Raw genomic sequence first — 15,166 nt, 5'->3', positions numbered from 1 at the left:
TGTCATTTAAGCGCATCGCGTGATATATATATGTATGGCACCTGTGAACCGCACCGTCAGCCTTATTATCTTCAGCGAGACTGCATGTCGGTTGTTTGTGCAAAGAAACAAACAGACGCTTCATTTCCTCTCTATCTTTTCTCAAAATCTCTGGACTTTTCTATCCCTTTAAAAAAAGAAAAAAGGAATTAACAAGAGAGAAAAATATGAGTGAGAGAATTCAGGAAGTGTGTTACACCTTGTTCCCGTTTCGTCACAGGGAGTAGTGCACACTTTCTGTTTGAAGTGTCTAGGGATGCAGCATGCAACAGCAGTTCCGCTCGCGACTCGCTCTCTTCTTGGAATCCGAAGCGAGTTGGGTTTCAGAGCCTCATGGATCTGGGCAGGCCGCTGCCGAGGCAGCTAGCCGTCTCAGGTCCGGGGGATCTCTTATGGATCCTGAAGAGGAGCCGGAGATGAGCGCTGCTCTATCTCTTGCTCTGTCTTCCGGGTCCGGCTCTCCACTGGATTTTGCGACTCCTCCTTCCGTTATGGAAAGCCCAAAAAATTTTTAAAAACTCACACACAAATACAATAGTAATAATTCCTCTCTGACTCTGAGGGGCCAGAAGGGTGTGCTAAAAACTGAGAGCAGCATATAAAGTGATTACTAAGGCTGGATGAGCTTTTTTCTCCCCAGTGAAAGTAAATCCCTCACACTGCAGAAAACTCCCCTTTCTTCCAGAAGTGCATGACAAAATATCAGGCTTCTGGGGGAAAACCATGCGTAAGCCATATTTATAACCCCATGATGTTGGATTATTCTGCCATTGTGGGGAATGAACAGCATGGCTATTTAGCTATGCTGAAGGTGGAGGAGGCACTTGCGAGCTACCTCTCTCCATCGACGGCAGGTAATTTGGGGGGGGGGCAGCTTTGCCGTGTAAGGCCACCGTGGCATTGGTGGTCAAGGCCTATACAATAGTAGTCTTGCTTGTGGGTCACTGCAGACAGTGACAGTGTTGCAGGCCTACCAAGCAGACCTGCTGAGTGAGCTCGACATATGGCAGCATTCAGCCAGTGCCTTCCCTGTTGTGTCGAGTTCACTCGTGGATGCCCGGGGCAGCGCTAGTGTGAGGGAGACACAGAAGGCGAGTATGGCAGCCTGCCTACCCCCGCTGACAGCTAGGGGAGCTGGGCAGCCACAGGCATGGCCTGCTAGTAGGCCTGATCTGAGAATGGTCATAAAGGCCAAGCAGACAAAAAGGAGCGGTCCTGAGGGGCTGTGGAGGGACGTATCAGGGGACATGAGGTTGTTAGGGCAGTTAGCCCCCAGTGCTACTGTAGGGCCTCCCCTAGCCAAGGCTGTCCCAAGTTTTCAGTGTTCTCTGGTCAGCGAGCTGTCACAGGGCATCAAAAATCTGATGCTTTCCCTCCAATAGAATGTGGAATAGTTAATGTCACTTAAAGACCACCTGGCAGTGTGGAAACTACTGACAAATGTGTCCCCATAGGTTCTGTGTTCCATAGAAAAGGGTTACCGGGTCAAGTTCAGAGCTCAACACCCCCCCCCCCCCCCCAACCCCGGTTCGGAGGTGTGCTCACCAAAGTAGTCAGCACAGACCAGAGCCCAACATTAGTGCAAGAAGTAGGATCCCTCTTGGACAAAGGGGCCATAGAACATGTACCCCGTTCCCTGAGGGAGGGAGGTTTTTACAGCTGTTATTTCCTGGTCCGGAAAAAATAGAGGAGTATGCGGCCAATTTTAAATCTGCTTCATTTGTACTGTACTCTTCGGACATACAGGTTCAAGATGCTGACACCCAAACTTATCATTCCACAGATTCAGTTTGAGGACTGGTTTGTGATGATAGATTTAAAAGGTGCATATTTCCACATAGAAATATTGCCCAGTCACAGGAAGTTCCTGGGGTTTGCGTTGGAGGCGACACATACCAACATCTGGTTCTTCCATTCTATCCCTTCGCACCTTCACAAAGTGCATGGATGTCATTCTGGCTCCATTGTGACTCCAGGGCATCCGTGTATTAAACTACCTGGATGACTGGTTAATTATAGCACGATCCAGGGAACTGGCAGTTCAACATCAAGATGTTGTTCTCACCCACATGAAGAGCTTGGGGCTCAGGTTGAAACTCAGAAAAGTATGCTTTCTCCAGTGCAGTGGACAACTTTTCTAGGGATTATGAGGATTCTACTATGATGAGGGTGTTTCTTTCAACATGTGTAGGGTCAATCCTATCAACATTGAGCAAGATAAAGCTGGATCTTGGCATCCCCTCCAGTCTTTATGGGAGACTATTGGAGCTTATGGCAGCAGCAGCCAATGTCATACCATTGGGCTTATTGCACAGGAGACCGTTTCAGTAGTGGCTGAGAAGTTGGGGGTTTCGTCCGAGGACAAAACCTCTGAGAGCAATCAGTGTCATATGGCGATGCCTACGTGCTCTGAGAATTTTAAGTGTCCCCGGTTTCTAGCCTTGGGTCACACTCTAGGAGTGTTTCCTTAGTGCAAGGCGGTAATGACAGACACCTCCCTCATGGGCTGGAGTGCGGTCTTAGACAGCTGTCCACCTCACGGTCTCTGGAGCGGCCCTCATCTGGAGCAGCACATAAATTGCCTAGAAATCTGGGCCATATTTCTAGTACTGAAATTCCTTCTTCCTCAATTTAGAGGTCACCATGTGTTTACAGACAACACAGCGGTGGTCTCATATATTGACCACCAGGGAGGATTATATCCATGCCCCCTGTTCAGTCAGGTGAACTAATTCTTCTCTGGGCAAAGGGAAAGTTTTGGCAGTGAGTTCAGTGTACATTCTGGGCAACTGAGGCCCAGGGATTGGTGGCTCCATCCACAAGTGGTGGAATCCAAATGGCGGAGGTTTGGCCAAGCGGGACTGCATGTGTATGCTTTTCCCCCGATCGCTCTGCTCCCACAAGTTCTAGTGAGAGTTCGCCAAGACAGTCTATGTCTGCTGCTAGTAGCACCTTATTGGCCAGCTCGAATATGGTTGTCAGAGATAATATCCCTGCTAGATGGCACTCCTTGGGAGATTCCCATCCGCACGGATCTACTGTCTCAAGCCAATTTATCACCCTCGGCCGGAACTATGGAAACTGTGGGTCTGGCCCCTGAGCGGCACCAGCTCATAGATTCTGGTCTCACAACTGAGGTTGTAGAGGCCATGTTGAACCCTAGAGCACCATCCACGAGGAAATTGTATGCGCTCAAGTGGCGGCTTTTTGTCTTGAGGTGTGAGGAACGCCAGCTAGACCCACTGAACTGCGCAATAGCTACAGTCCTGGAGTTCTTATAAGGACATTTCTCAGTGGGGTGGTCTCCTTCTACAATCAGGGTTTTACATGGCCGCCATTTCGGCCAGCCTGTTGATGGAGCCTCTGTGGGACAGCATCCTCTAACTTCGAGGTTTATGCGTGGTGTCAGGGGACTGAGGCCCATCTGCAGGCTGCGCATACCTTCCTGGGACCTTTCTGTGGTCCTGGAAGGTCTGTCAGGTTCCCCATTTGAGCCCTTAGAGTCAGCCTCTGAGAAGCTTCTGACTCTAAAGGTAGCTCTTCTGCTGCCCTGACATCTCTCAAGAGAGTAGGAGAACTACAAGCTCTCTCTGTTGCCCCTTTCTGCCTTAACTTAATCCCTGGATTCGCCAAGGCCTTCCTTTATTTTAGGCCAGATTATATTCCTAAAGTGCCTACATCTGCTGCCCAGCCTGAGGTGTTGCAGGCTTTCTGCCTTCCTCTGTTCCTCACACCGGAACAAGAGAGAATGCACCAGTAAGGGCTCTCTGTACTTACATCCAACGCTCCGGCCAGTGGCGTAAGTCGGAGCAGCTGTTAGGCTGCTTGGCGGCGACAGTAGAGGTGATGCTGTGTCAAAGCAGTGCATCTCTAATTGGATAGTGGAAGCAATCTCTATCGCTTATGAGGTGCGCGGTCTCGCTACGCCTCTGGGCATAAGGACTCATTCCACTAGGGGGGTCACCTCCTCGAAGGCTCTGTCCAACGGAGTATCCTTACAGGATGTGTGTGCTGCTGCAGGGTGGTCTACGCCACACACATTCATTCAATTTTACAGCCTGGATATTCATTCCGCCCCAGGCTCGAGTGTCTTGCAGTGACCCTCGGGCTTGGGTCCTTTTGAACAGGCCGTACCCTCGGTATGACAGAGTGGGTATTCTCGTTCTCATAGTGTTATGCTAAACGCAACGTGGATGTCCCTTTGAAAGGGAACGTCTGCGTTACGCATGTAACCCTGTTCCCTGAGAATGGAATGAGATGTTGCGTAGCTTTGTCATACAAGGGTAGGCTTGTGAATTGCGACTTTGCTTCAGATAATAGAGGCTGATGGCGTGGTTCACAGGTTCCATATATATATATCACGCGACACGCTTAATTGCCACGTCACCTGATCACGGCAGGCCTATAATTTTACACAAGGTTCCGTTCGGATGCTGGTCGCGCGAGGGCGCTCCCATAGTGTTATCCATCCATCCATCCATCCATCCATCCATCCATCCATCCATCCATCCCCTACTCAGGAAGCAGGGTTACATGCGTAACCCAGATGTTTTCTAATGTCCTTAAGCCATTCTGCGTGTTCTTTGTAGCTAAAGGATTGGCCTTTCAGAGAGCAGTAAAAATAAATGCTATAAATAAATAATATAAACTATGCTTCTGTGCATTACCAGTCCTCCTCTATTATTGTAGATAATAAAAATTGATTTCTCACTTCCTGTACTAGTATTTCAAGAATAGGAAGTACAACCCCACGGTTCTGCTGCAGGAGATTATTACCCGACTCTTCCCCCAGCAGCTGGCTGAGAGGAAACAGGTGCATGATGCTGAGATGGCTGAGCTTTCCAAGTGAGCCAGAGACAATACAATCAAACAAGACCTACAGTGTATAAAAAAGTCTACACACCGCTATTAAAATAGCAGGTTTTTGTGATGTACAAAAATTAAACCAAGATAAATAATTTTTCCCATCTTCAAGTGATAAAACAAAATAGAAATAGAAATGCTTTAGGAGTGAAAAAAAAAGAAAAAAATTGCACAGGTGTGATTGCACAAGTGTGCACACCCCTTAACTCATACTCTTTTAAAGCACCTTTTGCTTGTAATAGAGCACTCAGTCTTTTTGGATTAGAGTCTACCAAATTAGCACATTTTGTTTTGGTAATTTGATTCCACTTATCCTTGAAAAATGTTCCATATCTATCACGTTGTAAAGGGGATCTCTTCAAGTCATTCCACAGGTTTTTGATAGGATTTATATCTGGGCTCTGACTAAGCCATTTATATACAGTGGGGGAAATAAGTATTGAACGCGGCAACATTTTTTTTTTCAAAAAATATATTTCCAATGAGGTTATTCACTTGACTTTGGTATTAACTCAAGAGATCAACACGTATAAAGAAATCCAAACATTACAATTTTTTACAATTGTTATGACCATTTTTTAAATACTTTTAATAATTTTCCTGAGCTCTTAACGCACCAATCACACCTACAACACATAATTGGCAAAACGGTTAATTTCATGCTCAAAATCACACATTGTAAACTAAACTCCAACACTCATTTTCAAAATACAATAATACACTAACACAATAAACTATGTCTACCAAAACACTAACATATGTTCTCTTCCAACAGGAACACTTAGTCAATCATAGCACAATGTCATAAAAACCCTAACATCAGATGGAATTACAGAAACTGCATTATTTTATGTGTCAGGTCTTCCCTTATACAATAGACAGTATATTGTATTGATCATAGATTGTGCTTTGCACTGCAGTTTCTTTTGAAGCCTCTCTACATTTTTGTTTTGTTGGGTTTACTAAATGCATATTTTCTTTCTTTTGCTGCAGAAATTCAATACAAAAAATGGATGACCAATCTCAGGTAGCTTTATAGTATTTACGGTTTATGAAAAAAGAAGACAAAGACAGAATTGTTGCAGTAAAGGCTCTATTTGCAACAGGACATTACTGCAATGTAACAAAAATATGCAATATAGCTGCCGTTTATCAATACAAAATATACGAACAGAAAAAGCCACAGAAGAAGTCATCTTCTAATCTGCCCGGTCCGGAATTTGGCCACATGTTCTCATCCACATCACACCTGATAGCTTGTCTGGCAAGGTATTTTGGGAAGAATCTTTTGGCATGCCCTATCAACCCCTGGCAGTGTTCAGCTGTGATGTCTTGGCATCTATCTTCCATTGCATCAAGGATGTTGTACCTCCCAGTACACGGTGTGGAGTATTAGATATAGTTAATGTAGTTAGATAGAAATTTCATATAGTTAGATACGTTGTTAATGTTATGTTCCTTTATAGATCTAGTTAGTTTAAACTTTAGATTAGTTCATTTAGTCCATGCTGGTTTTTTCGCTCCCAGTTCATGTTTCTTGTTTTGTGTTTTTGACCCTGTTTTCTGTGACCGCGTCTTTGATTCCTGCTCTGCCCCGTTTATGCCTGTTTGCCGATCGCCCGACCCTTTGCCTGTCTTGACTACGTTTTTTGGATTACGATTTGGATTTGTCTGCCTGCCCTTTAATAAATACGTCTTTACCTGCACCTGCCTCTGTACTCTACTCCCTTATATCTTGCAACATGACAGAGGTTGGTCCTGTGGACGATGGTCAAAAACCAGGCTGAGAAAAACTCCTCAATGGGGTTGAGGAAAGGGGAGTAAGGGGCAAGGAAAAGGGACATCATCCTCGGATGGGTATCAAACTAGGCTGTGACTGCACGGGAATGGTGGAATGCCACATTGTCCCATGTGATCACATATACTAGCACGTGATCTCCCACCTGTCCCCTTTCTGCCTCTGGCACCTGTCTTTCGTAAAGGTCTTCTAAAAATTGGAGAAGGTAGTCTGTGTTATAGGGGCCAATCTCACATTTATGCAGGAGTGCACCGTTGTTGGAGATTGTAGCACACATGGTGATGGTGGCTCCTCTCAGTCACAACACAGTAACTGTGGCCCTTTTGCCAGAAATTAATCGGCTGCAGTATTCAGGTGTGATTTTGGCCCATTCTTCTAAAAATATTGTCTTTAAATCTTGTTCAATTGGATTCACCTGATTCAATCATTCTGGGCCATTCTAACGCCTTGATTTTTTTTTCTCTGAAACCAGTTGAGAGTTTCCTTTGCTGTATGCTTTGGATTGTTGTCCTGCTGGAAAATCCACCCACATCTCATCTTCATCATCTTGGTGGATGGCAGCAGATTCTTCTCAAGAATCTCCTGATGAAGGGCTCCATTCATCATTCCTTCAATTATATGAAGTCTGCCATTACCATGTGATGAAAAACAGGCCCACACCATGATGCTTCCACCTCCAAACTTCACAGTTGCTATAGTATTTTTAGGGTGATGTGCAGTGCCATTTCCTCTCCAAACATGGTGTGTAGTATGATAGCCAAAAAGTTCAGTTATGCTCTCATCTGACTCATCTACACTCTCCCAGTATTTCATAGGCTTGTCCAAATGAGTTGTAGCAAATATTAAACAAGCTTCACCATGCCTTTTCTTTAGTAATGGAGTCTTCCGGGGTGAGTGTGCATAGAGGCCATGACGGTGGAGTGCATTGCCAATTGTTTTCTCTGTGATGTTAGTATATGCTGCCTCCAAGTGTTTCTGGAGCTCTTTCTGAGTGGTCCTTGGCTGTTGTATTATTCTGCCTCCCTGGTCAGAAATCTTGCGAGGAGCTCCTGTGCATGGCCGGTTGATGATGGAGTGATGTTGCTTCCACTTGTGGATAATGGCCCCAATGGTGCTTACTGGAAGATTCAGAAGTTTTGAAATACGTCTGTATCCAATTCCATCGATATGTTTCACAACAATAAGGTTGCAAAGGTCTTGGAAGAGCTCTTTGTTTTACCCATCATGATGTGTTTCTTGTATGAACCTTGGTAACAAAAATTTACAAACCATCAATTTACTAACCCAGCTGATATCACTTTGCACAGATAGGAGGTATACTTTCTAACTACTTAAGGATTTCAGCTGATTCCTTGCCTTACCTTGCCTTGGAGAACTGCTTTTTCTTAGTGCGTTCAATACTTTTTTCCTGTGTCATTCCACTTTATAACATGCAACTTTAATTATGTACTTTAATGTTGTGAAATCTTTATATTTGCAGAGTTAATACTGATGTCTGGTGAAAATTTCATGTGAATAACCTCATTGGAAATATATTTACTGAAATATGCACGCACACACAGTTGGGGAAATAAGTATTGAATGCATCAACATTTTTTTCATATATATATATATATATATATATATATATATATATATATATATATATATATATATATATATATCTATATATCTATATATATATCACAAAGACCTGCAATTTTAACAAGGGTGCATAGATATTTTATATCCACTTTATGTAGCATGATGCATATCATTTGGGAAAAAAGAGTGATTTTTTTTTTTTTTAAATAGAAAGCCAGACAAATGATGTAATGACTAAGAAGTGTTAAATCCTTTGATTTTCTTGTTCATGTCAGTATATAATTTGTAAACTGTGTCATCAGAAATGTTTTTCTGTCATTCTTCACCTTATTGTGACCTTTTATTCCCACAACCTCTTCTTGTCCAGTTTGACCAAAGACATTCCAATCTTTGTGTGTACTGTGGCCTGCCCTGGTATACCATGCCCACTGCATGTTTTTGAGCCACGCTACAGGCTGATGATGCGTCGATGCATAGAGACCGGCACCAAGAAATTTGGCATGTGCAGCTATGAGCACGGCAAAGGGTAATCAGATATTACACTAGAAAAGCATACAGAGACAGTTGAGTTTATCATTACACACTGATTATCTTAAAAATATACAGTACTGTGCAAATGTTTTAGGCATCCTATTTTTTAGTACAAACTTTGTTATAGAGTTTTTTATTATGACTTCCACATTATCAAGTCAGTACAAAAAACATTTTAGATTCCCAAACATTCGTTTTCTAGCACAAAATTAAATGTTACAGAAAAATGTTTGTATGTCATTAAAGAAAGCAGCATATTATGTAAGAGACCATTTTCAGACAAAAAAAACCCCAATGAAGGCTGCTGGGTTTTGCTGCAACAATAAGAAGCAAGTGCAACAGTCACTCTAGTCTCCAGAAGATCTGTGACTGATTCTGCAAGATGCTCAATAAAACTTTCCAGATAATTTCCTTATAAAACTGCACACACTGTACCAGAGATTACTATTTTTATTTTTATTTTATTGTCACACCAAGTGAAACAAAAGACTTTGTTTCATTTACTAATGTTTACTGTTCTTTACGATATTTTTATTTTTTTTAAATGTAGAAACATTTAATTTAATTATTTTGAAGGCACCTTTGCTCAGCAGCATTTCATTGCATGTGCCTAAAACTTTTGTACAGTGCTATATATCTAAGCAATATTGCATGAGCAGTAGTTATACTGAATATCAGCACTGCTATGATTTGGCTCTAGGAGTGAGCCCGCAGTGCAGGTACTGTATGTAACCACAGCCATACCGATATTGAGTACAACCGCACGATTGTGAGTGTGATATTACTTTTATGCAACAGTTCTGACATTTTGGACACAATATGGCCAAATGTTCTGTGTATTTTTGCTCCACAACCAAAATAAAGCCCAAAGAAGCCACACTCACTTTATAATATGCTGGTTAGGTAACTCACATTGATTTGTACATTTCTGTTAATGGTGCTTCCAGTAAAATTGGCTTCCCTATTCCTTTTCATCTTCGACTGATGAGCTTATATATTTTAAGTCAAAAATTATATTCCTGAAAAGTATCCTTTGCCATGTCTACCGTTGATGTGGCTAATTCTATGAACTACGAATGCTACGTAGCTAACTGCTACGAACTGAGAACTGAACACAGACGAGTGGAGTGATACACACAGTGAAATGTCACAGTGCCATTATACTATATATAAGAACTCTTGGAACACCGCATGACCAGTCAAGTTATATACAGTATCTCACTAAAGTGAGTACACCCCTCACATTTTTGTAAATATTTGATTATATCTTTTCATGTGACAACACTAAAGAAATGACACTTTGTTACAATGTAAAGTAGTGAGTGTACAGCTTGTGTAACAGTGTAAATTTGCTGTCCCCTCAAAATAACTCAACACACAGCCATTAATGTCTAAACTGCTGGCAACAAAAGTGAGTACATCCCTAAGTGAAAATGTCCAAATTGGACCCAAAGTGTCAATATTTTGTGTGGCCACCATTATTTTCCAGCACTGCCTTAACCCTCTTGGGCATGGAGTTCACCAGAGCTTCACAGGTTGCCACTGGAGTCCTCTTCCACTCCTCCTTGACGACATCACTGAGCTGGTGGATGTTAGAGACCTTGTTCTCCTCCACCTTCCATTTGAGGATGCCCCACAGATGTTCAATAGGGTTTAGGTCTGGAGACATGCTTGGCCAGTCCATCACTTTCACCCTCAGCTTCTTTAGCAAGGCAGTGGTTGTCTTGGAGGTGTGTTTGGGGTCGTTATCATGCTGGAATACTGCATACTGATCATGTTCTGCTTCAGTATGTCACAGTACATGTTGGCATTCATGGTTCCCTCAATGAATAGATGCATGAGTGCTGCCAGCATTGCTGCAGAGGTTGAAGGGGTGGGGGGTCAGCCTGTCAGTGCTCAGGCCATACGCCGTACACTGCATCAAATTGGTCTGCATGGCTGTCGTCCCAGAAATAAGCCTCTTCTAAATATGATGCACAAGAAAGCCCGCAAACAGTTTGCTGAAGGCAAGCAGACTAAGGACATGGATTACTGGAACTAAGATAAACTTATTTGGTTCAGATAGTGTCAAGCATGTTTGGCTGCAACCAGGTGAGGAGTACAAAGACAAGTGTGTCTTGCCTAAAGTCAAGCATGGTGGTGGAAGTGTCATGGTCTGGGGCTGCATGAGTACTGCCGGCACTGGAGAGCTACAGTTCAGTGAGGGAACCATGAATGCCAACATGTACTGTGACATACAGAAGCAGATCATGATCCCCTCCCTTCAGAGACTGGGCCGCAGGGCAGTATTCCAGCATGATAATGACCCCAAACACACCTCCAAGGAGACCACTGCCTTGCTAAAGAAGCTGAGGGTGAAGGTGATGGACTAAACCCTATTGAGCATCTGTGGGGCATCCTCAAACGGAAGGTGGAGGAGCACAAGGTCTCCAACACCCACCAGCTCTGTGATATCGTCACAGAGGAGTGGAAGAGGACACCAGTGGCAACCTGTGAAGCTCTGCTGAACTCCATGCACAAGAGGGTTAAGGCAGTGCTGGAAAATAATGGTGGCCACATAAAATATTGACACTTTGGGCCCAATTTGGACATTTTCACTTAGGGGTGTACTCACTTTTGTTGCCAGTAGTTTAGACATAAATGGCTGTGTATTGAGTTGTTTTGAGGGGACGGCAAATTTTTACACTGTTACACAAGCTGTACACTCACTGCTTTACATTGTACCAAAGTGTCATTTCTTCAGTGTTGTCACATGAAAATTTATAATCAAATATTTACAAAAATGTGAGGGGTGTATACACGTTTGTGAGATACTGTAAATATATGTGTGTGTATTTTATCTGATATTTTGTGAGCAGATAAAGATCTTTTGAATGTCTATTTAAGTGGTGTTCAATCATTAAGAAAATTCTAGAGAATCTACAGACATAGTAATGTTCTGAAATAAGACATAATGTGTGCCTGAAAAGCTTACTTAATGTGTTTTAGTTTAATTGCGATATCAAGAAGCATTTGGCTGTCAGATCAGAACTGTATTTTTTTTATTCTGTAGTAATTGTTTTATAACTGTAATATAATGTATTGTTTCTAACTGTACCTGTATTTCATAAAAGTCCCAGTAAATGCAATAATAATTTAAATAATTAGGTCAATACAAAATGACACGCAAGTCAAAACATGTCTGGATTGCTGTATTTGGCATGGCTCAGGTTTGCAGATTTTGGCTGCATGCTGGAGATTCTGGACCAGAATGTGCTCCCTGATGGCCGCTCTTACGTCGAAACAGTAGGAGGAAGCCGATTCCGTGTGCTCCGGAGAGGCCAGCGGGATGGCTACCACACAGCAGACATTGAGTACCTGCAAGACCAGAAGGTCTCCTTTTACAGTGTTTCACAGCTGAGCTTAAATTACAACCTAGCTAATATTATGCAAGCTGGCATTTAGTCAGATTTATAGAAATATTTATTTCAGTATCTCTAAGCAGTAATGTTTTCAATAACAGGAGTGAAAGTTGCTCACTGGCTGAATCCGGATGCTTTTATACTGCTTTTATACTATAAAGTGTGCGCGTTTGTATGTTTGGCTATATATAGGCACATGATGCTGAGCTTGAAATGCTGGAACGCCTCCATGACAGTGTGTATCAGCAGGCCAGGGAGTGGTACCAACGACTCAATAGCCGCATCCGGGAGCAGATCAACCACCAGTATGGAGACATGCCTGAGAGAGAGGATAACATTCAGGTTCGAACATGCATGCAAAAAATTTACAAAATTCCTTGCCCATGTCACATAACCCTAAGCCATATAACACTAATTATGTCCTCCCATGTCAGCATAATCAGGTTACTTCTCCCAAATAGTAATTAATTACAGACTAAATTATTTTATCTGATTTAAAAATTGGTTAAACTGGAAGTTGTTGTGCTTAATAAGTGGAACTAAAATATGCCCAAATTGGCCTTTGATTCTCAAATATTCATTCTGTATTCATCACTGATCATTTTCTCATTTATTGTTTTCTTGCCTTTAGATCATTGGATTGGCCTAATGTTGGTAAATTTATCTGCTTGACTTTTTTTTTAACTATGGTTGTGGATTTTGGACAGTTGGCATTCGAAGTAAAACATGCTAGAGGTTGTATTCAAGTCCCTCTGTTTATGATGATATCAAAAAATATTGATATGAAATTTTTCATGGAATGGATAAAGCATTGTTATGCCAACCAGTTCTTCCTACCATTAGAATAGAATGAACTTCTTAAAGCATGTCTTGCTTGTATCGTGAGGAATGGCTGGTCAAGTGAACCATGTTAGAGGCTCGAAGGGAGCGTCCATTTTTAGGTTTGCAGAGAAGACAAAGCTTCATAAAGAAAATTAAAGGATCTCGATATTGCAGCATATTTAACCACACTTTTAATAATGTATTCAGTCTAAGCCAGCCACTTTATATATTTTTTCCACTCCTTTTTTGGGAATTAATTGTTCTTCATTGCCTAGGGTTGTCTGTCATCTCACTTGTTCTACTTGTGAGATGCCCACATTGCGATGTGTAAAAAGTCATCAACTATATCGTAAATATCGTAGGATGACAAATTCTTATAATGAGGCGGAATTGTACTGGTATGTGATGGACAATAAATATATTATGGCACAGCCCTAACCAAAAATCTATGCTGCTGTGATCTTATGCCTTGTTTTGTGCTTGTGCCCTGATCAAAAAAATTATTTGATACCCATACATTTCCATATGCTGCCTTAATTTTTGTAAGCTGTTATATGATTTATTTATTTATTTTATTTTGGCAGGCATCTGCTGATGGTCCAGCCTGGTGCTGGTGGCTGTTATCTGTGCTCCAGTTAGATCCAGCCTATCAGACAACAGTTCTGTCTCTTACCTCACTGAAGGATCGATTAGGACATCTGCGCATTGTGTTGGAGTACTTTTCTCAGAGATAGGGGAGACACACACACACTGAGGACCTTCCAATTACATAATTTGTAATGCAGCTTATGAATGCTATGCCCACACATAACCAAAAGGAAACATTTAGGCTCTTATAGCTTTTTATATAAAAGCTGTAGTTTTAAAACACACACACACACACACACACACACACACACACACACACACACACACACACACACACACACACACACCTTTGTGTCCTTCTTGGACTGCCTTAGAGAAAGAGAACATTTTTGCTGTATTGTATTTTTGCTATATGTGGTACATATGAAGCTTATAGGACGAAGAAAGGCCATGTTTACTATTAGCATATTGGGTTTTAGCATGGCATTTGTTTATATTTAGGGGGAAATTAAATGTTTATATTAGAAAGAATTGTGAGCAGGTGCAAAAAAATTCTATTTATTGCAAACAATAGCAATAATTGCAGGAGTGGGCTTTATTGGTCAGAATTTCTTTGGGATGCCGGGAGTGGGATTAAATAAACAAAACCCTGTACAACTATAATTCACACTGGACGAATATATACAGGAATAGAGTGTGAAGGAATCATTAATGCTTGCCAATCGAAAAAGCTAAAAACTTGACCATGTACATACATCATTTTAGAAGTCTTGACTCAAATATGTGATACCCTTTGAAAAATGAGATGTCACCTGCTGCAAGAATGCATTCTTATGTATTTATGTGTAGTGACATTCTTATTAGAATTGAACTGTCAAAATATGTTAATTTTTAATGCTGAATCCTAAATAAATTCTCATAAAGTAGTGATTTGAATTATTCTTAGAGGCAAAATAATATTGTGATCATGGTGATAGGGAAATTATAAAAATGTTTTTAACAATGATAGCCTTCATTCCCTTATTTAGGCTGAGCATTAATTTCAGACTTTTAGGTATGCCGGGGATCAAAGAACAAAAGACACTTGTTACGATACAGGGAGGTGAGGCGGGAGCAGGTGCTGATCAACGTCTTTATTGCTCGAACACAAGGTCAATAAACATGAGCAGCGATACGCGGTCTTAGACATGAAGCGAGATTCAAGGCATGAGACATAAAAAGGACACGAGAACACGACCGCTTAACATCGAGGTGGCTAACACTTACATGTACTTAGACTTGGTTAGCTAGTTAACCGTGTCTCCAAATAATACTGAGCGAAGTGCAATGTAACATGAGGGCTTTAAATAGCAAACACAATCAAACTAAACACAGACAGCTGGAGTAAATCAAGACACACCCTCGAACATCAACCAATGCTTAAACGGGGAGAACCAAAACAAACAAAGGCGCTTTTTATTTATTTATTTATTTTTGCATTTTTTTAAAGAGTCTATCTGGTTCTCAGCATCATTTTGAAAGGGATTTGTGCCTTTGGGTT

At 41.8% G+C, this 15,166-nt stretch overlaps 1 protein-coding gene across 3 annotated transcripts in view; it reads left to right on the top strand.

Moving 5' to 3' along the window:
- The window catches only part of lonrf1 (LON peptidase N-terminal domain and ring finger 1), a 36,865-nt gene extending 22,313 nt beyond the window's left edge, over nucleotides 1-14,552 (top strand). For all 3 annotated transcript variants that reach the window (XM_017474746.3, XM_017474747.3, XM_017474745.3), the window contains exons 8-12: nucleotides 4,763-4,884; nucleotides 8,652-8,810; nucleotides 12,025-12,187; nucleotides 12,409-12,558; nucleotides 13,623-14,552. In XM_017474746.3, coding sequence (XP_017330235.1) covers nucleotides 4,763-4,884; nucleotides 8,652-8,810; nucleotides 12,025-12,187; nucleotides 12,409-12,558; nucleotides 13,623-13,772 — 744 coding nt within the window. In that variant the 3' untranslated portion in view covers nucleotides 13,773-14,552. The remainder of the gene's footprint in view (nucleotides 1-4,762; nucleotides 4,885-8,651; nucleotides 8,811-12,024; nucleotides 12,188-12,408; nucleotides 12,559-13,622) is intronic.
- The last annotated feature ends 614 nt before the right edge of the window (nucleotides 14,553-15,166 follow it).

This window comes from Ictalurus punctatus, chromosome 8 (assembly GCF_001660625.3).
Source record: "Ictalurus punctatus breed USDA103 chromosome 8, Coco_2.0, whole genome shotgun sequence".
In the NCBI taxonomy this organism is placed as follows: Eukaryota; Metazoa; Chordata; class Actinopteri; order Siluriformes; family Ictaluridae; genus Ictalurus; species Ictalurus punctatus.
This window is presented reverse-complemented; position numbering and strand designations above follow the sequence as displayed.